This window comes from Schistocerca gregaria, chromosome X (genome assembly GCF_023897955.1).
Source record: "Schistocerca gregaria isolate iqSchGreg1 chromosome X, iqSchGreg1.2, whole genome shotgun sequence".
Taxonomy (NCBI): Eukaryota; Metazoa; Arthropoda; class Insecta; order Orthoptera; family Acrididae; genus Schistocerca; species Schistocerca gregaria.
This window is the reverse complement of record NC_064931.1, coordinates 251,225,233-251,252,325: the sequence shown is the minus strand read 5'-3', so window position 1 is coordinate 251,252,325 and position 27,093 is coordinate 251,225,233. Positions and strand designations below refer to the sequence as shown.

General features: G+C 41.5%; 1 protein-coding gene across 1 annotated transcript in view; it reads left to right on the top strand.

Moving 5' to 3' along the window:
• Positions 1–27,093, top strand: part of LOC126298759 (uncharacterized) — a 628,974-nt gene that overhangs the window by 277,782 nt on the left and 324,099 nt on the right. The window contains exon 4 of the mRNA XM_049990206.1: positions 19,298–19,549. Coding sequence (XP_049846163.1) covers positions 19,298–19,549 — 252 coding nt within the window. The remainder of the gene's footprint in view (positions 1–19,297; positions 19,550–27,093) is intronic.

The window sequence follows — 27,093 nt, the reverse complement described above, 5'->3', positions numbered from 1 at the left end:
TAAACCTGGGATTTAATTACAAAAAATTAAGTGGTCGTACAATTCTCTTGGAACGGCAAGATATTGCTGCTTGGCGATGCCAATTTTTGCGGCAGATAAATGACTTTGAATTCGATGATTTAGTGTGGCTAGATGAAACATGGGTGAATTCTGGTCATACACTGAAGACAGGGTGGTCTGACGGATCACAATAAAGAATGGCAATACCTACCTGTTGGCAAAGGAAGCAGAATTATTGTTGTTCATGCAGGTACCGCCCGTGGGTTTGTTCCTGGCTGTTTACATGTTTTCAGGTCAAAGAAAACCTCAGATTTTCACGAGGAAATGGACCACGCCACCTTTGTACGATGGTTTGAAAATTCACTGTTACCGAATTTGGAGAAACCGTCGTACATAATTATTGACAATGCGCCATAGCACACTGTTGTAAAGGACAAAGCCCCAACGCTATCTTCTAGAAAATACGAAATTATACAGTGATTACGGCGGGATAATATACAATACGATGACGGAATGAAGAAAGTAGAACTATTGGAACTTGTGTCACAACATAAGCCAAGACACCCGACATACGTTGTAGATGAAGTTGCCGACAAACATGAACATTCTGTAATTTGATTACCTCCCTATCAGTGTCACTTTAATGGTATAGAACTAATATGAGCTTCCCATTGTACATAGCACCTGAAAACAAGACATTCAGGCTTTCAGAAGTGGAAAGACTTTTACATGAAGCTGTTTTTAAAGTAAATGTGAAAAACTGGAGTAATTTGTAATACATACAAAAGCTGTCATTCAGGAGGCATGGAAGAACGAATCCTTATTGGAAGATAGTATTTCCGAATCAATTATTGCTGTCGTGGAGTCATCTGAAAGTTCTAGCGACACAGATATAAGCGGCGTTTTCCAGCTGTCGGACACAGAACTCGTCGAGTGATGGTAAGTTGAAAAGTTGGTCTCGTTGTCTTGGTATTTTGAGTTTTGTGATTTGTTGCGAAATTCATGGCACAAGACGAAAATGTAACTCACGGCGGTATATGTGCTGCTTTCTCCCACCCCGCGTAAGCATTTCAACGGTACGCACAATACTATTCTCGTCTTCGCGAAACTGTAGCGCCCACCCACTTTCAACAAGCTCTAAAAATAAATTCAAACCTTTCTGAAACTTTTTCTCGCTTTGACCCCCCACCAAAAATGCAAAGAGAAAATGTTTGTCGCTTACTACATTTCTGATGCTGATTTGGAAAAAGTTCCTCGTCACACGTGAGATCTTAATTTATTACTTCACTATTGCTGGCTGTATTGCTCAGAAAGTTTGCAAACATTATCGAAATATGCCATTGAAGACAACATTAAAATTTTGTTGCTTTACGACACATGGCTTAGGCGATAGGGAATGATTAATATTGAGTAGTGTGAAAATTCAGCTTTACGTAGAAAGTGAAATATTTCGCTATTTCAGTAGTACAAAATTTTCACTGAGTTAAAAAAATTGTTAGAAGGTAGTCCTCGTATCACTCTACCATATACAGTTGCCAAATTATAAAAAACGCGACTTCCATTTTTTACAGCGGCAGCTGGCAACATTGCACGGCCGCTCAGCGAACTGTCAAGTACAAAGTAGTTTTAATCGCACTACATGTTTTATTTCCTCTCTTTCCTCATGCTTTAACTACGATAGCCAGCTGTTTATTTTTTACGCATGTGCATAGATCAAAACCCATTATGAACATGTTATATGAAACGTTTTAACTGCATTGCCGAATTTTACTGATTTTTTTCCCCTTTAAGAACGGACAACTTCGAGACCAATGGCATTTTCAAGTTCACCACACGTGTACAATCAAGAATTCTACTCAAAATGTTGTTCGCAGTGTTCGTCAGGCGCCGTGTCTCGGAGCTTTAATTGAATCCATTGGACGTTGTTATGTTGCGGCAATGGTCTTGGGTCCTTCTGGGATTCATTTGTGACACATGCCGCATGTTTTGGACGTCCTAGATTGTCTTTTAAGACAGCATACATCATCATACTCTCGTGTTAGAGATGGCGCACTTGAAACCTACAAAATCGAGGTATAAAATTTTGCTCCAGAAAAGGCAGCCTTGCAGGAGAAAAATAGTTTCATTTAGCTAAAATAACTGAGTGAGAAATATTATCGTATGCGAGATTATTACGGAATTACTGTTTTATATCTACTTTTGAGCTCTGTAGATCAATATCCAATGCTTGGTATAGTCCACAGCCATGAACTACTTATGTTGATGTACATGAATAAAGCATGGAAATGACATCTGCGTTTGTGTCTATTTAAGAACCTGTATTTTATTCTTATTTTGTCTTCACTATCTCTACGGCAGCAGTATTTAGGGGTCATCATGATGATCGTACCTCTCTCATTGATGTTTGGTTCTTGAAGGTTTGTAAATATATTTTTGCGGCAGAAATTAGCCATAGTTCAGATTTGTCTACTTATGTTTCTCTCTTTCGCCTTCCACGCTCATAGAGTATTTTTAGAAGTTATCTGGTCGCTGAAATTCATTTGTAAGCGAGCACCATATCGATCTATTTGAAGAACGTAGTTAAATTAATAAAATAAATACTTTTTCTGTGTCTGTTTGCGCCGACGCATTCTCCAGAATTATTTGGCGAGCATCAGTGGACCACGAGAGACGCCCCCATACCGTAACACTACCTCCTCCGTACTTCCCTCCTGGCATTACACATGGTGGCAGGTGACGTTCCAGTCATTCGCCAAACCCTAACACCTTCCATCGGATTGCCGAAGGGTTTTCCGCGATTCACCACTCTAAATCGCTCGTTTTCAGTCATCCACTGGCCAATGGCGTCGCCCTTCACATCTCGTCAAGCGTCTTTTAGCGCTGACTACAGAAATGTGTGACTCCCGAGGAGCTCCTCGACCATTGTACGCGAGTGTTCTTAACTCTCTACACACAGTCTCTGTGCTAGCTGGAGCTGAAGCTCACGAGGGCATCCTTCCGGTGATGTCCTGCGATTTTTTACATCAACTCTCTGTAGTGACCGACGGTGCCTGTCCGTCAATAGATGATGTCTGCCTGGTCTTGATTTAGCTGTGGTTCCACCAATAGTCGGCTTGCGCAGCTTTAGAAGGATTGGAGTATCCCTGATGGATTCCCAGTCCACATTCGCTGTGCTCTCCTTACCAAGACGTTCTGCTACTAATGCTACTCTACTAACAACACAGCGTTCTTCGCCTCCTTTTATTCTAGTCGATCTGCCTCTCTTCAGATCTAGTTGTCTATTCCGCATTACACTGGGGTATCCGGATACTTCTGATCAGAAACTCTACATGACGTGACATGCGTTTTATAGTAATAAAGTAATACCATTGACGACTGTAGTACAATTACAGCAAAATCTGTCTGACTAAATGTAAATAATCTGAAATATATTCTTTAAGGCAGCGCAGTGCACATGCTTAATTTGTGTTATTGTAAAGATATAGTGTGAAATACGTGCGAGATGTATCAAAAAGCTTTTTAAGCATCAGAGGCAGAAACAGATTGTCTTCTTTATTTCTCACTTCGCCTTAATAGGGACCCTATGGGATATAAGTGGAGAGAAAAGCAAATAAGCGAGCTATGTTATGTTAACCGGAGACCTGTAAACGACGAAGAGGCTCCGTCCCCGCCGCAGCCGCAGTCGTCAGCAACCCCACGAAGACTACCGCAGTCCACTTCACCCTCCGCCGCCCCACACTGAACCCAGGGTTATTGTGCGGTTCGGCCATAGTGGACCCCCCAGAGAACGTCTCACACCAGACGAGTGTAACCCCTATGTTTGCGTGGTAGAGTAATGGTGGTGTACGCGTACGTGGAGAACTTGTTTGCGCAGCAATCGCCGCCACAGTGTAGCAGAGGCGGAATAAGGGTAACCAGACCACATTTGCCGAGGCAGATGGGAAAGCGCCTAAAAACCATGCACAGACTGGCCGGCTCGCCAGACCTCGACACAGAGCCGCCGGTCGGATTCGTGCTGGGGACCGGCGCTCCTTCCCGCCCGGAAAGCCGTGCGTTAGACCTCACGGCTAACCAGGCGGCCTGAAATAAGCGAGTACTTCGGAAAAAACTGTCTTTCTTGATAGTAAATGAAATATTGAATGGCGCCTTGACAGTATTAACGAAGCACACAGCAATAATAAGTAACAACAACAACAACAAATACTACTACTACTACTACTGAAACTAAACTCCGTCCGAACAGGCCATGAAAGCCGAACGGTCCGCCTGGCCGCCGTGTGATCTTCAGACCACAGGCGTCACTAGTTCCGGCAGCACACCGCTCTCCCGGCCGTTTGTCTCTTTACAAAGACCGGGGCCGCTACTTCTCAATCAAGCTTGCCAACAGATCTCGGCAGACCGGATGGTCACCCATCCAAGTGCTACCCCAGCCCGACAGCGCTTAACTTTGGTGATACTACTACCACTACTACTACTACTACTACTACTACTACCACTACCACCAAATACAAAGACTATGCAGTACACACGGTGAAGTGAGCTTGTAGATATAAGATTTCAATCACGTGTACACATGGAAACTGACTTATAATCTGTGTTGGAATGAGAATGAAGAGCAAGCAACAAGGTTTCGTGAGAAAAAAAAAGAAATTTTCTTCCACTGCATAGATTTATGCTTTTTATTTGCAAATATAGATTCCAATAATCAACCATTAATTTTCGCATTGCGGAACTTGTAAAACAGTATTTTCCCTATCGACATTAACACCTTCAAATAATTCTATGCGAAGAAAATGATTAAAACCAGCTTAAAATTCCTTAAATTCCAGGTACTTAGACTGTTCACCAGTGTGTGATATTCTAAAACTCAGACGTAATTTTCATGTGCGTTCATTTGTGACGAGGACTGCGGTTTCCCGGAAAGTTTACGCTGCACTGTTAGGCAATGTTTCATGGAAATGAATATGTTTCTCTCGTCTCCATCACCATCCTTCCAGCTACTCATAGGTAATTAACTCATTTTCCAACTGTTTAGAAGCGGAGAGCCAACTTGCCAGCGTTTGATTACTAACAACTCACCCTCAAAGACGTGACTTTACTTTCCGGTCAGCGGATTATGAGCAACAAGATGTCGGGAGACAGAAAGCGAGTCTTCCCTTCTTTCCTGTTATATGTTTGGTCTTTGTCCTTGACTAAAAAATACGTCACTGATATAAAGCTCTGTTACCATCATTTGCAAACTAACATGAGGATCTACTAAAAATCATATAAAATTAAAAGAACATCTGTGAAAACTTCTACGAAGACTTAAAAGTAAAATATAAGACCGTTGATTGTGAGCATATATTCGATACCGCTCCGGTAAATTAAAAAAAAAGATATGTATAATAAGCAGGCAGTCTCTTTTTTATTTACAACTAAAAATGTCGTTTATCAACTATATGAAGACTGTAAGACACCTTGAATAAAAATGTTCTGTGTATTGTGTATAATAATATTTTCGTAAAAGGCATGAAAAGAAAAGACAGAGAGAATTTTGAGATTAAAAATAAATTCTTAGGAAGGGGTTATAAAGAGTAGACGAAAATTTCGTATATAAAACTATATACTTTTATTATTTAAAATTGAAATTTACACATGCTGGGGTGATATTCATCGTTAAAACGGGGGAAGTAGTAATCTTATAGTTACCTTGCATAAGTTATAAATGCCGCATCAATTACATATTTGTTTTAACGTTTCTATAGAAAAAGAAACTGTGTTTTCATCCATAAAAGATTCGGTCTCATCGCAAAGTTTGGCAGCAAACCACGTGTATCACATCATTTCGCCAAATACTGGCAAAGATAACTGGTAACGTATAGTGGAATGCATTTTGATACAGTCTATTCAAGATGTGATTTCTCTTTCCACCTCGATCAGATAAAAGCAGTTTTGAAGCTCTGATCAAATTATTTATCTGATGATTAAAACAGACATCGCAGGGCTGCACTGGCGGAGTGCATTTGGTGTAGTTACTTTAATACTGCAAGGTGGCAATCTTTCACCATCTTGAAAGTCTCGCCGCACAGTTGTAGATTTGTTTGTTTCCCACAGGAGTCAATTAACAGAAGAAATTTGTTCTTCTGCATGTAGGGCTTCATTACATCGGTCAGAAATTTTTTGTATAACTTTGTTGTTTTACAGATTTTCATGAAGTAATGACGACATCTTCTATTTTGTCGCGTGTACGTCCATCGTTCTTTGAATCTTTGGTTCATTATAGTATACGTAGACGGTTGGTAATAATTTTTCAGAGAGAATTATAGCATACTGCGCTGTATACCTTCATATTAAGGTTTATTTGAAGTGTAAGTATGTAAAAACTGAAAATAAAAAAAAAATGTGACCTATTACCGGTATGCTATTTTATCTAAACGCATAGCCATCTGGAGCTCCCATTTCTGTCACTTTCATTTGTAGCCAACCCCTTCATACGATTACAAGTTTTTGGTGACTAGAACGTTCTACTTTTGCAAATGCTAAAAATGCAACAGTATTTAAGCAAATGTGTTTACGCCTTGTTACCGGGTACTAAAAATGTACATTTTAGCAGCAATCAGTATACTACAACCATCCTCCCAGTCCAGCGGAAATTTTGGAGGTATCCATTAAAAGCAAAAAAGTACCAAAATGGATGCGAACAAAACTAAAGTAGAATTGAGCAACGTACTTAACAATACATTTATATCGAACAGTTCAATCACGGTTCGTGACCAGGAAAAAATATGTATAAGTCCACAGGACAGCATGTGATGAAACCAGTTTTTTTTTAATACGAAACAAAAACAAATATGGAACCATTTATTTCACCCATTATTAAGCATGTGCTGGAAAATTAAGTAGAATACGAGCGACATAAATCAAAGTTACTAAATGCTGTTTCCCGAAATTCCTTCACCAAAGAAGATGAAGCAAATATTCCAGAATACGAACCAAGAACTTCTGCCACCATGAATAATTTAAAGCTATATATCCTCGGTGTAGCAAAGAAGCTTAAAAGGCAAATCCTCCAGTCCAGATTGTACACCAATTAGATTCATTTTAGTGTGTGCTGATATAATAGATACGTACTTAACGATCATACACAAGTGCTCGGTCGACGAAAGTGCAGTACCTGAAGAATGGAAAATTGTGTAAGTCAACCAGTACTCAAGAACGGAAGTAGGAGTAATCCGATGAATTACAGACCCATATCACTGACGTCGATTTTTAGTAGGGTTTTGGAACATATATTGTGGTCACATATTATGAACTGTCTCGAAGAAACCGGTCTGTTGACACACAGTCAGCACGGATTCAGAAAATATCGTTTTTGTGAAACTCAGTTATCTCTTTATTCTTAGGAATTAATAAGTGCTATGGAGAGAGTATCTCAAATTGATTCCATATTTCCAGATACTCAAACGGCTTTTATACCGTTCCTCACAAGCGGCTTCTGAAATTACATGCCTGTGGGGTATCGTCCCAGTCTTGAGTCTGGATTTGTGATTTACTGTCAAAAAGGTAACAGTTCGTGATAATTTATAGAAAGTCATCGAGTAAAATATAAGTGATATCTGACGTTCCCCAAGGAAGTGTTATAGGCCCCCTGCTGTAACTAATGTAAATTAACGATTTAGGAGACAATCTTAGCAGTCCTTTTACATTGTTTGCAGTTGATGCTGTATTTTACTGTATATTAAAGTAATCAGAAGATCAAGAACAATTGCAAAATGATTTAGAATAGACATCTGTATGGTGAGAAAAGTGGCAAGTGACCCTAAATAATGAAAAGTGTGAGGTCATCCACATGAGAAGTAAGTGGAATCCGTAAAATTTCGATTACACTACAAAGCTGACATATCTAACGGCTGTCAATCCAACTAAATACCTAGGAATTACAATTGCAAACAACTTAAACTGGAACGATCATTTAGATAACGTTGTGGGGAAGGCAAACCAAAGACTGCGTTTTATTGGTAGAACACTTAGAAAATGCAACACATCTATTAATAAGACCGCCTACACTATACTTGGCAGTCCTCTGGTAGAATACTGCTGTGTAGTATGGGATCCTTACCAGATAGGATTGACGGAGGACTTCGAAAAAGTTCAAGGAAAGGCAACTTGTTTTGCTTATCGCGAAATATGGGAGCGACTGTCACGGATACGATCCACCAGCTGGCGTGGCAATCATAAAAAAGGCGTTCTTCTTTGTGGCTAGATATTTTCACGAAATTTCAATCTCCAACGTTCTCCTCTAAAAGCGAAAGATACACTCACCTGCGTAGGTTCAAATGGTACTGAGCACTATGCAACTTAACTTCTGAGGTCATCAGTCGCCTAGAACTTAGAACTAATTAAACCTAACTAACCTAAGGACATCACACACATCCATGCCCGAGGCAGGATTCGAAACTGCGACCGTATTGGTCGCTGGGTTCCAGTTTGTAGCGCCTAGAACCGTACGGCCACTCCGGCCGGCACCTGCGTAGGGAGAAATGATAACTATAATAAAATAGAGAAATCAGTGCCCCCACTAAATGATTTAAGTGTTCGTTTTTCGCGTGCACTTTTAGCGTGTGGAATGGTAGAGAAATAGAGTGAAAGTCGTTCGATAAATCCTCTGCCACGAACTTAACTGTGAATTGCAGAGCTGTCGTGTAGATGTAGACGAAAATATTGTTGACCGTCCTACAAATTAACCTATTTGTTAACAACGAATGTCGATATTTTGACTTTAACAACAGTGTTACGATGTTTCGAAGACACGATTGTCGATATTCTAACTGCGATTTTTAAATTTGCAAGACGGATATTTTGAAAATATCAATGATTATCAAACTTCGCAAGAATTTAGGAAACTTACGCTCACTTTCACATAAATAACACTATATGTAGGCTGTAGGGGTATACAGGAGTAATAGGATGGCGACAGAGAGGGCATGCACATTAACCGTGCTAGCTCAGTTAATAACCCTGTACCGATGCGGTAAAAAGGCACATGAAAAAGGTGAAGGTCGACGAAGACCGAAAATCCCTACTTCGTAGTATATTACTTGTTATCACATCAGCTGATTTCTAATCAACCTCGGGAGGACGATGGTTCAATCCCGTCTCCGGCCATCCTGATATAGGTTTTTCGTGATTTCCCTAAAATCGCTTCAGTCAAATGCCAGGATGGTTCCTTTGAAAGGGCACGGCCGATTGCCTTCCCCATCCTTCCCTCACCCGAGCTTGCGCTCCGTCTCTAATGACCTCGTTGTCGATGGGACGTTAAACACTAATCTCCTCCTCCTCCTCCTCCTCCTCCTCCTCTAATCAACTGGCCGCGCGGGATTAGCCGAGCGGTCTTGGGCGCTGCAGTCACGGACCGTGAGGCTGGTCCCGGCGGAGGTTCGAGTCCTCCCTCCGGCATGGGTGTGTGTGTGTTTGTCCTTAGGATAATTTAGATTAAGTAGTGTATAAGCTTAAGGACTGATGACGTTAGCAGTTAAGTCCCGTAAAATTTCACACACATATGAACTAATCAACTGGTTTGTCCAGTGACGACGTCACATGAATGCAACTAGTAATACCAGGACTCTCACGGAGACAACATTAAGTTATAATTCCTGCTTTGAAAATTCACGAACAGCCAGATAACAATAGCGCGTCTGTTTAAACTTGTAGTTGTGTCTTAACATCGCTTTATGGTTATCTGATAAATAAATATAACAGCTGATTTAACATCGTCTTTATCAGTAAACTACGTGAAATATATAGTATTAAGATTCATGTACTCCTCATAACCTGGGTGGCTAAATCGATATCGCTGAAACTGACAGCTTTCACCAGTAATGGAGCTCACTGTATCAAAATTAAGTCAGCCTAATACAGGCGATGTCATGATGCCTATTCAAGTCTGTCGAGACAGAAAAGTATGAGAAGCTGTTGATTAAGGCCGATCGCTTCACCACCGTTCGTAAATATAACTGCGTTCCTTTCTCTCAGGATTTGTTTGCCTTTGTGTCGTTAAACAACATTAAACACCGTAAACAGTTTTCCTTAGACTGTATGCCAAATTGACTTTCTGAGGTGGTTGGCATATTTACGGTGAGTGAAGATACGGAGTCACTAGTGACGACTCTTTCTGCTGGGTCAGTTACAGGAGCAGTGTATTTAAAACAAGTTTCCGCCCCCCGGCACGCGTGTTGAAGAGAAAAGGTTAATGAGGAGCTGGTCTTCAAACGGCCGCGCGCAAGCGCGCCACTGCCGTTGTTTGGTCTGTCAGATATTCGTGTCCCTAGCATGTAATTAAGAGTGCCACCTACTTCACTCCTTACGTGTGAGCACTCTGTAATTGGAAGAGAGAAATCTCGTTATGCATCAGCGGACTTCTCGCGTTTTGCATTTCAGGCCTCCGACCGCGCAAAGATTGTGCCGCACCGCCCGCCTGTATTAATTCAAAACGTGCTCGTGTTGCAAACAGACGCGCTGCCATATCAGTTTTCATGGAGAATTGGATGAAAAGATTTCTTTCGGACCCTGTGTCTTTGGATTGCAAAAGAGATCGGCCTGCATTGATCGCATTCGTTCAGCGGACTCCCCTGTAATTCTCATTACGTCCTCTCGCGGCCCTTAATGACACGCTCCGTTCTGAGGGACTTCTTCGATATTTTAATGAGTGTGTCCGTGGTATTGCAGGGGCGAAGGGAAGGTTCAGTGGGTGAGCTGGAAACGCCGTGCTTTACGGGTGTTCTTTGCGTCTCTAGTGAGGCTAGCAGCTCCTCTGGTCGTGCAACATCCCTGCACATGGATACGCGTGTGACAGCAAGTTAAAACTGTGTTAATGAGAATTACTTTGTATAAATTCTGTATCAATAAACAGAACAGATTATTCAAAAATCTTTCTCGTTGGAGAAACAAGTGTTATTGTGCAAGACGTGGAACGTAATATAAATGATGTTGCTAATAATGTAGGCTGTAACACCAGCACATGGATTTCCAACAGGTTCTGGGGCTTCCTTTTTAATTTCTCTCTCTCTCTCTCTCTCTCTCTCAGAAGTAGGTTTATTTAATTTTGTGAACGTCCCACAGAACATGGATCAATGAGTTGCAAGACTGCTTTCTAGATCACTACCAGCGCGCACACACACACACACACACACACACACACACACACACACACACACACACACTTTTCCATGAAGTACAGGAAACTTGACAGTAACAATGCAATAGATAAATGATTCTTTTGTCTTTATTTTCAAGAAAGCATGCGCGATTTGCAGCGCGATATTGACACTTCCTTCTTTAAGTCTTGGATTTCACACGTTCTACAAATTTTACTACTGAAAAGAAGCTGTAATCTAGTAAAAATGATCTTAGGGCTTTGCTGCAAAGAGACAATGATGAAATAATTTTACTTTTATGTGGAAGACTACTGTAAACTTCTGTCGCAGTGTTTGTGGTAGAACTAACTGATCTCCTTACTAACTGGACTAATTTTTACTTTTGCCTTAAAATATATTGATGCGTAGTTTTTATTTGTGTGTAATATAGGCAGAACAGCATGACTAGCACGTGGACAAGGGAGGAAACGTGCGTTTTAATAGAGCTAACGAAGTAATTATACACCCGTCCATTTCCGTAAACAAACTGTTTAGTTTGCGAGCCAGATACTCCCGAAAACTGCCGCCGAAGAGCGCTGCAGTCCAAAATCACGATGAGGAGCATGTTTCGTGTGATGCACCAGCTTGTTCTAAGCGAGCGCCAATCATGATGGAAACTACGTCTGGCGAGCTTAACGATGAGAAACACGTCCCTTGTGAAGAGGGCTTAACACTTAACTGCAGCAAAACACAATCCATACAATTACTAACACGGAACTCTAGTAAAAACGAAAGTTTATTGGCACAGAGTTGTGAAACAGTCGCCGCATGGAGTGGCCCCGCGTTTTGAGGCGCCATGCAACGGATTGCGGGGCCCCTCCCGCCGAAGGTTCGAGTTCTCCCTCGACATGGGTCTGTGTGTGTTAGTTTAAGTAGTGTTTAAGTCTAGGGACCGATGACCTCAGCAGTTTGGTGCCTTAGGAATTCACACCCATTTGAACATTTTTTTTGCCAAACAGTCAGTGAAGTGGAATATTCAAATTCGTAGGCATGAGGGTAGGTCGAAGATTTCTCGGAAGTATCACTTTTAGAATCTCATACAGAAACTGAATGCTGCTGCTACCGAGCGAGGTGGCGCAGTGGTTAGCACACTGGACTCGCATTCGGGAGGACGACGGCTCAAACCCGCGTCCGGCCATCCTGATTGAGGTTTTCCGTGATTTCCCTAAATCGCTTCAGGCAAATGCCGGGATGGTTCTTTGAACGGGCGCAGCCGACTTCATTTCCCTTCCTTCCCTAACCCGATGGGACTGACTACCTCTCTGTTTGGTCCCCTCCGCCCAAATGAACCAATCAGTTACCCAACCAATGTTGCTGCCGTCCCCAGGATATTATTTCGTATCATCATTTATTTTGGGGCAACTCAGTGCTCTCACCAACAAAATTATTAGCTGAGAATGGCTGTCAGTCTGATCTACGGTGTCACGGAGTTCTGACCCTGCCACCTCTGTTCAGATATTCCGTCGTGGAATTTGTTGTTGCCAGTACTGACTCATCGAGAAGGAAACGCATCACTGATGCAATGGACACTATGCGGAAAACGACATGCACTTTTATAACACTTCCGTAAGCATTGTAGAAAAAGGTGTGCACTATTCAGTAGGTTTCATTTTCAACTGAGTTCCATCAGAACTAAAAAAAAACTGTGTCATACACTCCAGTTATTCAAATTCAAACTGAAATACTTGCTTGTTTCACGAGTCCCTGACAGTAGTTGAGACAATTTCTCTGTAACGTGTTATTTATCTGCATACTCTTTCGCAATTTCTTCGTATTTTATTAATTCTATTGTTTATAAATTTTCAAAACAGCATTCTGTAAACCATGAACTGACTCGTTCCATTATCAAACAGCTCTGTCTCGCAGTCCCACGGAACCTGACAGACAAATAAATAAATAAAGAAAACAATTCAGTGCGAAACATAAGCCTACTCTAGTCACTGACATCCAATTCATTCCCAGTCCTGCGGACTAATCTTTAGTAGTAGTAGTAAGTAGTAGGAGTAGATTGCTTTTACACGAATATTGGGCATGTTATGATACTACACTTTAAGAATAAATAAATGTAATTCATTCATACAAGCATTCAAGTACAGGTCTAATTTGACAAGAATGGCACTTCATAACTGACGTCATGTCTCAGGAACCATGACGTTCTGTTCTAGTAAATAAACAAATACCGCCTTGATCACAACTTTTTATTCACCGACTAACGGCTTCAGTCAGCACTGCAGATCATCTTCAGTTCTAGGTGGGGAGAAAAGGGGAATAATATTTACGATTTTACACAACTGCGATATTACACACATTTGTGTCACAGGTAGCGGAAATAATACGAAAATGTTAAGAACTCACAACTAAATGGAGCCGCAGAGTGCTACTTCTTAACTAACATAAAAAATAAGGATTTGCTGTGGATAAATTTTTTCGTGTAGTCACGTGGCATGTGCATAAGTCATTGATAAGTACATTAAAACAATCTACAGGTGTTCCTCCCTATATAATTAAATAAAAATTGATAAATTTCAGACTCGAAGTACACGTTAATGTAGTATATTTCAGCATGCACCAGCGGAAGACCTAAAGCGTTCAATAATTCCGTTACGGCGCAGAGAGTGTTTCTTCCGCTTAGGTGTGTATGAATGCGATAGCGACCTATTGAAAGAAGGTCGACTGCAGAAGCATATAGACAATATCTAAACCACTTCTCGAATAATACCCAATTTTTTAAACAGCTTTAGACATTCTGTAGGGAGAGACGTTCTCTGGGTTACAACTGGCGCGAGACGTTTACGTCTGGCCTGCGGGTGCGGCGTGTGGCCGGGAGGTATCCGATGTTCCGTGTCCACATTGCACGATTAGCATGGCCAATCAGCGGGGTGCGCAGCTACACGTGCAACATGTAATCAGCCCGATCGCCTACAGTGTGCCATTAAAGCGCCGCTACCGCACCCAGTCTCCTGCAGCCGCTCTACGTGTTAAGTAAGCAATAAACACCGCACTGAGGATAAAAAAGGAATTACTTTACCAGTCCCGGGGTGGGTGTGGGAAGGGGGAGGGTTGACGAGGGAGACGACCAAAAGCAACTACAATTCACTTCCTACGAATGTAGGGACTGTAGTGACGAATTATCCGGAATGCAAAGTGTTTCCAAAACATTAACCAGATTTAACAAGACATCTAAACAAGATGGGTAAAATAAAAGTGGGCCGGAAAATATTTCAGGCGCCGTAAGGTAGGCAACCTTACTAAGATCATTCGCACCAGAGGTAGGTAGATGATGTGAGCTGGATTGCCTATCTTAACCCTTTGACTCCCAACGGGACATACGTGTCCTTCGGTAGGTTTTCAGAGAACCAGTTGGAATTTGTTGCATGTTATTGTTATCCGTGTCCCACTTGTAAAGGAAAGCCTACTAATGGTTGGCAGAATTCATATAATCACACGTTATATTGATAGCACCAGTAGCGGCCGCGGTCGAAGAAAACAATCATAACGACCGGGAGAGCGGTGAGCTGACCACACGTCTCTTCTATCCGCATCCTCAACTGAGGATGACACGGCAGTCGGATGGTGCCGATGGGCCACTTGTGGCCTGAAGACGGAGTTCTTTTTTATATTGTTACCCTCGTCTCGGTTTTGACACATCGAATTAGTTCCCACCTGCAGATTGGCAACCCCATTACCAGATTCGCAAAGCGAGCTGTCTTCGCTCCTTAACGGACTCATCGCGTTAGCGACTTGCACCGACGATTTGACGCTTACCACACCAGAAACGAAGCACACAGTGAACACCTATAATGTATGTTTGAAACTTGGAGAGACGCTCTGTCCACTGATGTGTGCCTGTTTTCAGAGTGTCTTGTAGATTTCACGCAGTCGTCTTTTGAAATCCTGGAGGTACTTATAAATGATCTTGTATGTCCCCCACCCCAACCCAACCTCTCCCAACCCCTTTGAAAAGTAAACGGTGGCAAATATTCCTTTCATATTGTTACTTATGACAAATACATTAATTAAAATAACGATACATTAATGTTCCTGAAAACTGTTCGTAGAAGAAAGATTAGTCACCTCGAAAGACTCCAGTCACAACACAATAACTCTAAACACAACCAACAAACACACACACACACAAATTCTAAAGATCGGTGAACTTTACAGTCACACAAATAAACAGCAAAGAAAGGCAACTGAAGGAGAAAGGATTAAAATACAAAGTAAATTCAGACATATATGAAGATTACATAGAAAATATAATTATGGAGGCAGTAAGTGCGTTGGCAAGGGAAAATAGGAGAGAAAGCAGCAGTATCAGTTTTGGATTAACTAGAGAATTACTAAAAAAGAAATCCGTACTATGACAACAAACATGAAAACACAACAGAAAACAACACAAACTCAGAATTTATACCACGCAGGAAATTTAGGAAAAAACTTCAAAATGAAAAGTCATCATTTCAAAAGCAGACAGGGGGAACACACTAGTGCTTACAGACAAATAAAAATAGGGTACATTGAAAAAACACGACAATTCATCTCCAAAGCAATATTACAAAAACAAATTCCAGAGAGAAGTGAAGAAACTCTCTGAAAAATATAAACATCATAGTGGCTAACATGGATAAAAGAAAGCTGGCACAGATTAAGCCCACTGAACCTGTCCTCCGAAGCCAATTAAAGATCCACAAACCGAATCTCCCTGTGAGGCTGACACTCCATTTCACAAAATCCCCCACTTTCAAACTTGCAACAGATATGTTAAAATAACTGCCTAAAAATTTCACAGTACAAGAAGATAGAACCATTAAAATACTACACAGCTAATACAACAAATAAAACATACAAAAATCCTAGACACAGGAACACTCCTCTCGTTTGATACAGAAAGCATATATTCCAACATATCAGTACCAGAAACAATAGACACATAGATAAAAATCTGAAAACATGTATTCAAGTTCCTGATGAACAGATTAATGAAATACTCACATTAATGAAGCTCATAACAGAACAAAATTACTTTCATTTCACTAACGAATTTTATTTCCAAATAGATTGATTACTAATGGAGTCCCCAGTTTTAGGAGCCTTAGCAAAAATAGTTCAAATGGCTCTGAGCACTATGGGATTTAACATCTGTGGTCATCAGTCCCCTAGGACTTAGAACTACTTAAACCTAACTAACCTAAGGACATCAAACACATCCATGCCCGAGGCAGGATTCGAACCTGCTACCGTAGCAGTCCCGCGGTTCCGGACTGAGGGCCTAGAACCGCGAGACCACCGCAGCCGGCAGGAGCCTTAGCAAATTTTTCTTTTTTTATATAAACCACATTGAACAAAACATTTTCTTATTTTCTTAAAAAAATATTACCGAAAGAATACAACATGTTATTGTTTCAGGTACATGGATGACATCCTCTGCTCAATGGACGAGCCACAAACAATAATTGAAAAATTATGTACTAACATCAACAAGTTACATAAAAAATATAAAAATCACAATTGAAAGAGAACAGAATAATCAAATTAACTTACGAGATATAACAATCAAAAGGCAAAATAATAAACGTATGTTCGAAATTCACCATAAACTCACTGCAACTGACATTATCATTTCGCACGCCCAAAGCAAGACCCAATGCAGTACGGCTCAACAAAGAAACTACCAAAAAGAACGTGACACAATAATGCAGATAGCAAAAAAAAAAAAAAAATAATGGTTACAGTAGTAACATACACACAAAGCTGAACAACAAAATTAACAGTAAAATAAAATCAGAAAACACTAAACCACAGGTAACAACACAACAGAATCACAAACACGCAGCATCATAACAAGTACCTAGAATAATCAGGAAAATATAAGAGAAAACACTAGGTGGTCCACAATGACATACAAACACAAACTCACACATAAAATCACCATCATTTTCAAAAGACAGGCTATAAACATACCATACACAACAGACAGTTCTATCCAAAAATACATCCCAAAACTGACAAAAGACATAGACATATACAAAGAAGCAGGTATATATCAGTTACAGTGTAACACTTGTGATGCAGATACATAGAACAAACAGGCAGAACATTTGATGTTAGATACAAGTATAGGAAAACCACTCAACATTTGTAGAACACCTAAGAGAACACAATCACAAACCAGCCTCTAGAGCACAAGATATGGAAATAATTACAGTCAGCAATAAAAAACACCTCCTATCCTAACCCTGCAAGAAATTAACCACATACATTTATTACATGCACGTTAGCCGGCCGGTGTGGCCGTGCGTTTCTAGGCGCTTCAGTCTGGGACCGCGTGACCGCTACGGTCGCAGGTTCGAATCCTGCCTCGGGCATGGATGTGTGCGATGTCCTTAGGTTAGTTAGGTTTAATTAGTTCTAAGTTCTACGCGACTGATGACCTCAGCAGTTAAGTCGCATAGTGCTCAGAGCCATGCACGTTACTCTGAGATCACCCCGGGCGGTCGGACGTACTTGTGCATCCGCACGGAAGAAGATGGATCCATTTTCCATCTATGCGAATCGATTATCACATTCAAATAACATACGTTGCAGAAAGAAAAAGTTGTTTTTACTTAGAAAACTAATACTTGCAGCGAATGAACTCTGATTGTTTGAAAAGTATTGTTTTCAAGTTAGATATAAGTACAACCTCCCCGAGTCCTTTTGCATTCCTCTCCTCTGCCTTTCCCCACTCTCTCTCGCGTCTGCCCAGTCCCCCCACCCCTCACATGAGTCCTCGTCATCCGTCGGCTCCTCCCCCCCTTCCCCTCCAATTCGTTTTTCCTCTCCTTCCCTCTTTTCTTTCCCATCATCTGTCCAGGTTCCCCCCATAAACCCGCCAGGTTAGCCGTGAGCGCTAATGCCCTGCTTCCTGGACTCGGGTAGGCGCACCGGCCCCGGATCGATTCCGCCCGGTGGATTACCGTCGTCGGTCGGTGTGCCGGCCAGCCTGTATGTGGTTTTTAGGCGGTTTTCCACATCCCACTAGGTTCCTCACGTTCCGCCTCAGTTACACGAGTCACAGACATCTGAACACACTCGCACTATTCCATTACCCACACTCGACGCAGAGAGCAGGGGTACACTAACTCCGTCCCGGGAGGGGTGGGGGAAGGTGGGTACGGGGTGGTGGCAGGAAGGGCATCCGGTCCGGCCACCCCTATCCACTAACCTTGCGAAATGCGTTCCTAACAATGCCGACCCTGCGTCAGTGCGGGACATGGCACCAGTGAAGGGAAAGGAAAGTCCAGGTTCCCCCCATCTGCCCTCGGCTGTGGTGTGTCATATTTGTGCCAACTTTTTAGTGCAGTGTTCGAATGAGTGTTCAATGTTGTGCGTCTTTTCCAAAGTGTTGCGAACAGAAATCGTGCTGTCTCTGGTTGTGATTTTTATATCTCTTCCGATCAGAAACCAGAATGTCGCTATGTTTTTTAATTGTCTGTCCATTATTTTACCTCTCTGCATCGCCAACCCTTTGTTTTATGCTCTAAGTTCCACAATTTTCCGTCATTTTACCATTTAAGTCACCGATTTAATGGCCTGCTTTCATTATTTATTATCTTCATTTAAAAAAAAAATCGCGGAGTACTAAGCTGCTGCAGGCCGTCCCCTTCAGGGGGAATCGAATCTCAATCAAGGAAAAAAAAAATACAAGTACAAGTGTTAAATTCCGTTTGTAATCTTTAATTTCGCGAAAATGTTTATTTGTTTCTAGATACAATACGTTATTTTCAAAACTAAAACACTGATTTTGGCAAGGACATAAATCTCTGCTTTCAATTTTTTAAATACAGTTTTTCATAGCGACGTTAATAAATCGTGTTGATATCTTTGTAATTTTCATTCCTTTCGTTTAAAGCTATTACTTCGTAAAATCTTAAGTTAACAAAAAAATCGTATACATTTAAATAATGCAGGAAATGCTGCATCATATCTTCTAATTCAAAAGTTGCTGTAACGTACTATTTTTTCACGATAGCTACCATAAAACTGCACTTCGTAGATCGCTTACCATATATTCACTCTATAAATCGATAGGCCCTATGAAGCTGAAGCTGGTCGTGTTACAGGTGTACTGTGTCGTGTTTCAGCGTTCTGCCACACTCAAGAGGCGCTGTCGTCGCTGTGCTCGCTGATCACGGGCGACGCGCTGCTCTACTCCATGTTCCGCGTCGACGCGACGGCCGAGGCGTGTCCGTTCCGCGGACCGTTCACGTTCACGTACAACCGCGGCTACGGAGAGTGCCGCACGCCCGTCTCCTCCATAGACTCGTGCACCGACGACTCGCGCCTGCTGCTGCGCTACCAGGCCTGCCCCGACATCTCCGGCACCGAGAGCACAGGCAAGTACCGTCCGAGGCGTCACTGCTGTCTCATTTCTCCACCTACAAGCTCCTTTTACGATCTAAATGTCCACGTCCAGTCCAGACCACACCTTGTCCAGAAATAAAGACGCCTCATTTTAAGCCCTTCATCCCCGAGTAGGAACATTCCAGTATTGTATGATTATATGATAGCGTAACAAACACTGGTAGCAGTTACTTCTGTAAAATATCTGGGAGTATGCGTGCGGAACGATTTGAAGTGGAATGATCATATAAAATTAATTGTTGGTAAGGCAGGTACCATGTTGAGATTCATTGGGAGAGTCCTTAGAAAATGTAGTCCATCAACAAAGGAGGTGGCTTACAAAACACTCGTTCGACCTATACTTGAGTATTGCTCATCAGTGTGGGATCCGTACCAGATCGGGTTGACGGAGGAGATAGAGAGGATCCAAAGAAGAGCGGCGCGTTTCGTCACAGGGTTATTTGGTAAGCGTGATAGCGTTAAGGAGATGTTTAGCAAACTCAAGTGGTAGACTCTGCAAGAGATGCGCTCTGCATCGCGGTGTAGCTTGTTGTCCAGGTTTCGAGAGTGTGCGTTTCTGGATGAGGTACCGAATATATTGCTTCCCCCTACTTATACCTCCCGAGGAGATCACGAATGTAAAATTAGAGAGATTCGAGCGCGCACGGAGGCTTTCAGACAGTCGTTCTTCCCGCGAACCATACGCGACTGGAACAGAAAAGGGAGGTAATGACAGTGGCACGTAAAGTGCCCTCCGCCACACACCGTTGGGTGTCTTGCGGAGTATAAATGTAGATGTAGATGTACCAGATTCGTTACAATATTTGGTATCTCTGCCAATATAAACTATATCGATCATAATTATTAACTGAGATTTCCTCAATACACAGGTTGTTTTTACTCAAACGTGATAACAACTCACAAATCTTAAAATATATTTGCATAAGAATTCAACGCTGTCTGTTCAAGATGTTCCTCCGTCTATTTCGATCTTGTGTGTTCTGCATCTTCTGCATCCGTCTTACCATTATTAAGTGCACATTTTTGAGTCATGAAGTCATGGGGTCGTTTCCGTCTCTTTCTTCCTTCAGTTTCTTACTTCAATATAAGGTTTGGTATTTGTGTTCCCTCCATTCTTCTTTCACGTCCCTCCCAGTACACTTTCCTTCCATACAACGCATGACTTTTTCTCTTTCATTTACATTCTCTTCAATACTTCATTGTCACTTATTTTTTATATCTTGAAAATCTTGGTAATTTTCTCCAATAAACCCATCTCTAATACTTTCAGCTCATTAGCATGTTTCTGATAAGTTGCTTAATCTCTGCTCAGATATCGACTTTAGCATGATTCTTTTAGTTCTGTTCTTCACATTTCCACTCAACAAGACTGTTTTGACCATCTCAGTGACCTTACACAGTTACTAATTATTTTATTAATTTCAACATCCGATTTTCTTTCTGTTTCTAAACTAGACCCAAAGTAAAAAAAAGTATTTTTTTCATTTTGTTTCCATCTATGCTCAATTCGTCTGATCATTGTCAAGGTGTTCTGTAGTTAACCTTCATACCTCAGTTTTAACATTCAGTTGCTAACTAACTACGTAATTGATTTCCATCCTCCACTACCTTGTGCTATGACTACTTGGTCATCAGCAAATGGCAAGTGCTGTAGATATTTTTAATCCGTAATTTCTAATCCCATTCTCCTATATTTACGAGACCACGTGCTAAGATTAATATCCCAAATTCTGCGTATACATCAATAATATCGCAAGATATTGATTGCTTTTCATCGATTCTGAAGCTTTTCTTTAACAGAACAGTATACTGCAAGATAAAATCACACAGAAGTGATGGGAAGCCGGTGCCGTGGTTGTTAGAAGACGGACCACTGAAGGTAATGGCAGAACCGCGAACTGTTAAGTTGGAAACGCTACGCCTACCAGAGAGCTGGCGACCGCCACAGCCGGTTGCGAAAAAGTATTGATTCACGACGGACGAATCAGAAACTAGTGCGAAGCACAATTCGTTGTTAGCCAAACGTAGAACAGCCAAAGAAAAAGTCAAAGCAAGACAGTAAGACGTAACCGTGTTGGACCCAAAATACTGAATGGCGTGTGACGTATAGCTTGATAAAATGATGGAGCGTGGCTGTCAAAGTGTAAGGTCGCCGCATTGGGATACTTAGGGGCGTTCCATGACCAGCGAAGGATCGTATGTTGACGACTCCAACACCTCTACGATATCTGATTTATCCACCTAGTCGACTTTTACATTGTACGACAGCAAAAAAGGACTTATTTGGGATACAAGGTGAGAATTATGTCGCATGAGTGACATCAATGCAGACGATATTTCGTATGTAAAATATAATATTTTTTATATATTTTATTTTCACATCTAAAAGAGTTCCTAATGCTTAATTGTAAAAAAAAGTTATGTTCTGAAAAAGAAACTGATACTTTTTTACTCGTTCTTAAAAAGTTTTGTAGTGTTGATTGACACACAAGGTTTCTCTAAAAAATATAGTTTCTGTAAGGAAAAATGTTAAGATCTTCATTATTTTTAATGAAAGGAAATTTGCAGAACTGGTTAAGGAAACCAAATCTAAATTTATACAAATATCAAAGGAAAACAGTTCAAAAATTTGACTAGAAGACGATGTAGATTGGTAAGATACATTCATAGGCATCAGGAAATAGTTAATTTTGCATTGAAGATATGTATGGGGGTAACATTTGTTGAGGGAGACCAAAGCTTGAATTCTGTAAATAAGTTGAAATGGAGATATAGGTTGTCGTAGTTAGGCAAAGATGAATACACTTGCTCAGTTCATCCGGCCGTGGTGGCCGGGCGGTTGTAGGGGCTCAGTCCGGAACCGCGCGACTGCTGCGGTAGCAGGTTCGAATCCTGCCTCGGGCATGGATGTACGTGATGCCCTTAGGTTAGTTAGGTTTAAGTAGTTCTAAGTTCTAGGGTACTGATGACCACAGATGTTAAGTCCCATAGTGCTCAGAGCCATTGAACCATTTTAACTTGCTCAGTTCACACTAGTGTGGACAACTGCAACAAACCAGTCTACACACTGAAAACCACAAAAACAACAATAACATCTGACATGTATAAAAAAAACCACAAAAACAACAATAACATTTGACATGTATAAAAAAACCGTAAAGTTCCAGTACAACACTCGTGGCTGCCGCATCGCGGTCGGGAAGTGGGGCTGAGGCAGCTTCAGTTAAGTTTTTAAAATATGACGACACTTGGTGTAATTGTATTTTTAATTTGACAATGTCCATTATGGACAAACATTAGTAAGTGTAATTCTGAAGAAGGTTGGGTTATCCCAATTGAAACCTAGGTAAATCTAGGTAACTCCGCAACTGAGGCTGTTAATTTTGAATTTAATATTTATACAGTTACTGACAGGGCCGCGAAATGCTGAAAGTATTGTAATTGCTTATATCCAACACCAAGTAAAATTAAGTAGGAAATGGAATTACGAATTTACAACCCTTTCCCTTTCTGCCACAGTAAACTACGCAAATGAGGCGTTGTTTCATCTGCAAACCCTCATACTCAATGGACAAAAAAAAAAAAAAAAAAAAAAAAAAAAAAAAAAAAAAAAAAAAAAAAAAGGGACACCTGTCAAATACCAGTGCATCCCTTAAATGTGTGTAAACTTCCGTTAGGAAACCTCAAAATAAACTGCTTTCTTACTTCCTTCGAATATCTAAAGAGGCGAAAGGTGTGTGTAGCTTTCAGCACTTATTTCTACTCTAAGTTTATATCTTTTCAGACAGCATTTTTTTTTGTATACTTGTGTGTATTCACAACTAAAATTGCGCTGGAAGACTAAAATACGCGCTTCATTTTGATTAAAAACTGTAGTTTACGAATTAGCATTTAAAAGCCCGTGTTTTTATGCATTAAAGACCGTTTGGAGCTACTCTTGGCTGTATGATGTGATACATGTGCCCAGTAAATTCTAAAATAGCTCCCTTGTGAGCAATAAAGGAATTTCGTCGTGATACTTCCATACATAGCGCCTGAGACTAATAACAAGGAGCCGCTTTTGCATTTAACAACATGGAAGAGAAGTAATTTAGACCTGACAGGCGCGGCGGTCTGATATTTTATTAAGTTTTAGGTTTTTGGGTGTGTGAAACCGTTCTAACAAATTTCATAACTAAATATTGTGTCGTTTCTTGAACAGAATTTAACCGAAAACATCGAAAATCAATTACCTACGTGTCTTTACGGCAACTATGTGGGTAATATGAAGCATAAAATAACTTAACGGAGGAAAATAAAGAGCCTACTTATTTACTGTGGGAACTGCGAGACATACGATAGTTCCAGCGACGTAAGTGGTATGCTTCAGAAATTGCCTGTTATTTTACTTAGAATTCTTCGTTTTCTAGTTCCTTTATGTGGTAGAAAAGATTGCCAGATTCGACGAGAATAGCTGAACAACAATTTGAATCCTGCTTGTCCTGAACATGTTTCCAGTGTCTCACTGTCTGTGCTACTTCGCTCTATTCATGCATCTTCATTGGATTCCGAAATGAAGTCTTCATAACGAACTATTACGGATATCTTAACACTGTTGGCCACGGAAACCTTACAGATTTTTAGAATTCCGGCCATTTTTATCATTTTTCATTATTTATTAGGAAGCCTAGCAACCAATGAAGACTGAGCCTGTCCATATGCGTGTTTTCTTTCGTTTAAAACCTGGAGAAATAGTACTCCATCAAATGAGGTGATCGGCTGTCTATCGATATTTTCGTGTCCCGTCAGAGTGTTAACAGGTCCAGTATCGTTTCATATAGCACACACAGACTGCGGAAGGAATATATTTTCTAGATACAAGTATTGAGCTGCTTGTTTTTTCGGTTTCTTAGTTTTCTAAGCGAAAGTTCTATCATCAGGGTTTCCAAATTTCAGTCGGTGCTTGACGATTGTTCATGGCTTGATGAAGTAGTCGCACCGAGGGAAGTTTATTGCTAAAGAAGCAGAAAAGGTGTATTATCCCTAGTGAAAAAGAAACTATAACTCCATAAATTACCTGCACATGGCGAGAATCTGCTTCGCTGTTGAACTATTATAAAATTCCACTATGTTGTTTGAACGTGAGTTAATGTCCCTATTTGTCGTTTGGGGTATACGCCGATATTCTCTCATTAACGTACTACTTGCGTGATTTCCTTATTGCCATGTGCAGATTTCCGTTTTCATTTCTGACGTGCTACTCTCATTTTACTGATAATTGTTGCCCAACTGCCCTTCCATGGTTATAGTCTCTCTGATGCCACATAACGGTCCTCGAAAAAGATTATTCACCATACGAAACAGTACAGAACAAAACACTGTTTCTACCCTTAAATGCCATCTGAACTGGCAGCCAATGGAGTGCCTCCAATAGATTTGCATTTACAATGGGACTCCGAAACGCAATACTGCAGCGGTTCTCCCTGGCGTGGATTCGACAAGACATGGTTGATTTACGGAGATATGTGGCATCACATGTTTACTCACAGCTCATGCAGTTCTCACAAATTACGTTAGTTAAATATCATGCTAACGGACCGGTGGCCCTTGTAGTCTGATCCCTTCAATCCCACAAACCAGCCAACCAATTATCATACTCCTCAAACCACTGTAGTACTACTCTGACCTTGCAACACCGACAGTTATCCTGCTAACCGATTCTGTCGCCGTCGGGTAACACATCAAGCATGAAGAGATGCTGATGGTCCGCAATAATGTCCATGTAGACCACAGCTGTTATGGTGTCTTCAGTTACTACCAGAGGTCCCATGGAAACCCAGGTGAATGTCCCTCATAGCATAATACTTCCCCGCACTGGTCTGTTACCGTGGAGCCGGAATGTTCCGTGCAATCTTTCCTCTGAATGACGGCGTATCCGAAAATGTCCGGTTTAAGAAGAAACGTGATTCGTCCGACCAAGTGACGCGTTTTCATTGACCCACGGCTCATTTTCATGGTCCCGCGTCCATCGCAAACGTAACTGATGAAGCGCTGGGTCAACGTATTAGGGTGTCTTACACGTTCCTTGATGATGCATGGACGTCCAACACGTTGCCGCTTCTCCTGGTTCCAACATCTTTCAACTACCTGCAGTATGTGCTCATAACACTACACGGGAACAGCCGACCAACTTTATTTCTATCCAAGGTGCTCTTTCCAAGTTGCCGGGCCATCTACACTACGTCAAACTCCTTTATGTCAGTACGTTTCCCCATCTGCAGCTTTTATTCTCATTAGAATGATCCTCTATTTGTCTCTTTATCGCTTGCGTGCTTTCCTTACCACGTCAGATTCCCGCAACGCCACCAGTCTCGCGATGGGCAGTGATGATAATGTCTTTGACTCGTCACTGTAATTACAACGATTCTCCTAGTTTTTTTCTTTGTTATCAGTAGTCAAGAAGCTAAACTGGCCTCGGTTTGTACTTTGTTTCATGTTAGTGAACAGTGAAAGATGAACTGAAGTCGTATTTTTTGCACGGAAGCAGGTGAAATTGGCTATCGTGTGGAAACACTTAGGATCTGCGAAGATTCCTGTCAGCGGACTTCAGGCAACTTCCCCTGAGCTGCACGGTGTTGGAACAGCGCGGACCAAGTTTGTGTCACCTCTGCTGCCTCTGGCATCACCTTAATTCATTATGCCGGTGTGTCCTCTGACACGTCTCATCTGATAGGTTGGTACTCACCCCAGGGTGAAAGGTTGATACTGGCGGGGTTTAGAACCACCTCTACATCTACATATATACTTCGCCAGCCACCTAGCGGTGTGTGGCGGAGGGCACAATTCGCGCCAAAGTCATATTCCCCCCCCCCCCCCCCCCCCCCCCGTCTGTTCCACTCGCGGATCACACGAGGGATGTGTGTCAGCTTTACAACTGTTCTCTTACTATTTAGCAACAACAGATATGAATGGCCGCCCATTGCATAGAGTATATTTCAGCTATCATGGTGGACCAGTGGGGGGGGGATAGAGAAGACTCCTTCGTTGAGACAGAAATTGGTCTTCCTGTGAAGTTGGTACAATCACAGAGAGTTGGCATGCTAGTCATCGAGAGCTCCAGTATTTGGCCCGAAATGGATCCTCTCAGGCAAACATCAAGCCATATAGTGCAATGGTAACCACACATGACTCGCACTCGGGAGGACGATACACCCCTCCCGGCAAACATGGCAATTGTTTACAAGCTTTCATTCCGGGACCGCCAGCTTTTTGCATGAGAAGAAGGGAGGAATATTGGGGTTTAACGTCTCATCAACAACGAGGTCATTGGATATGGGGCAAATTCCCGTCCTGCCACCTACATTTAGATTTTCCGTGATTTCCCTGAATAAGGCAAATGCCTGGATAGTACATTTGCAAGTGCACAGCCGATTTCCCTCCCGATCCCTCCTTAATCCGATTTCTACAAGTGGCTGGCTGAGTTAACGAAGAGTATTAACCTCACACGCAGGGCAGAAGAATAGGTTGCTATTTGCAG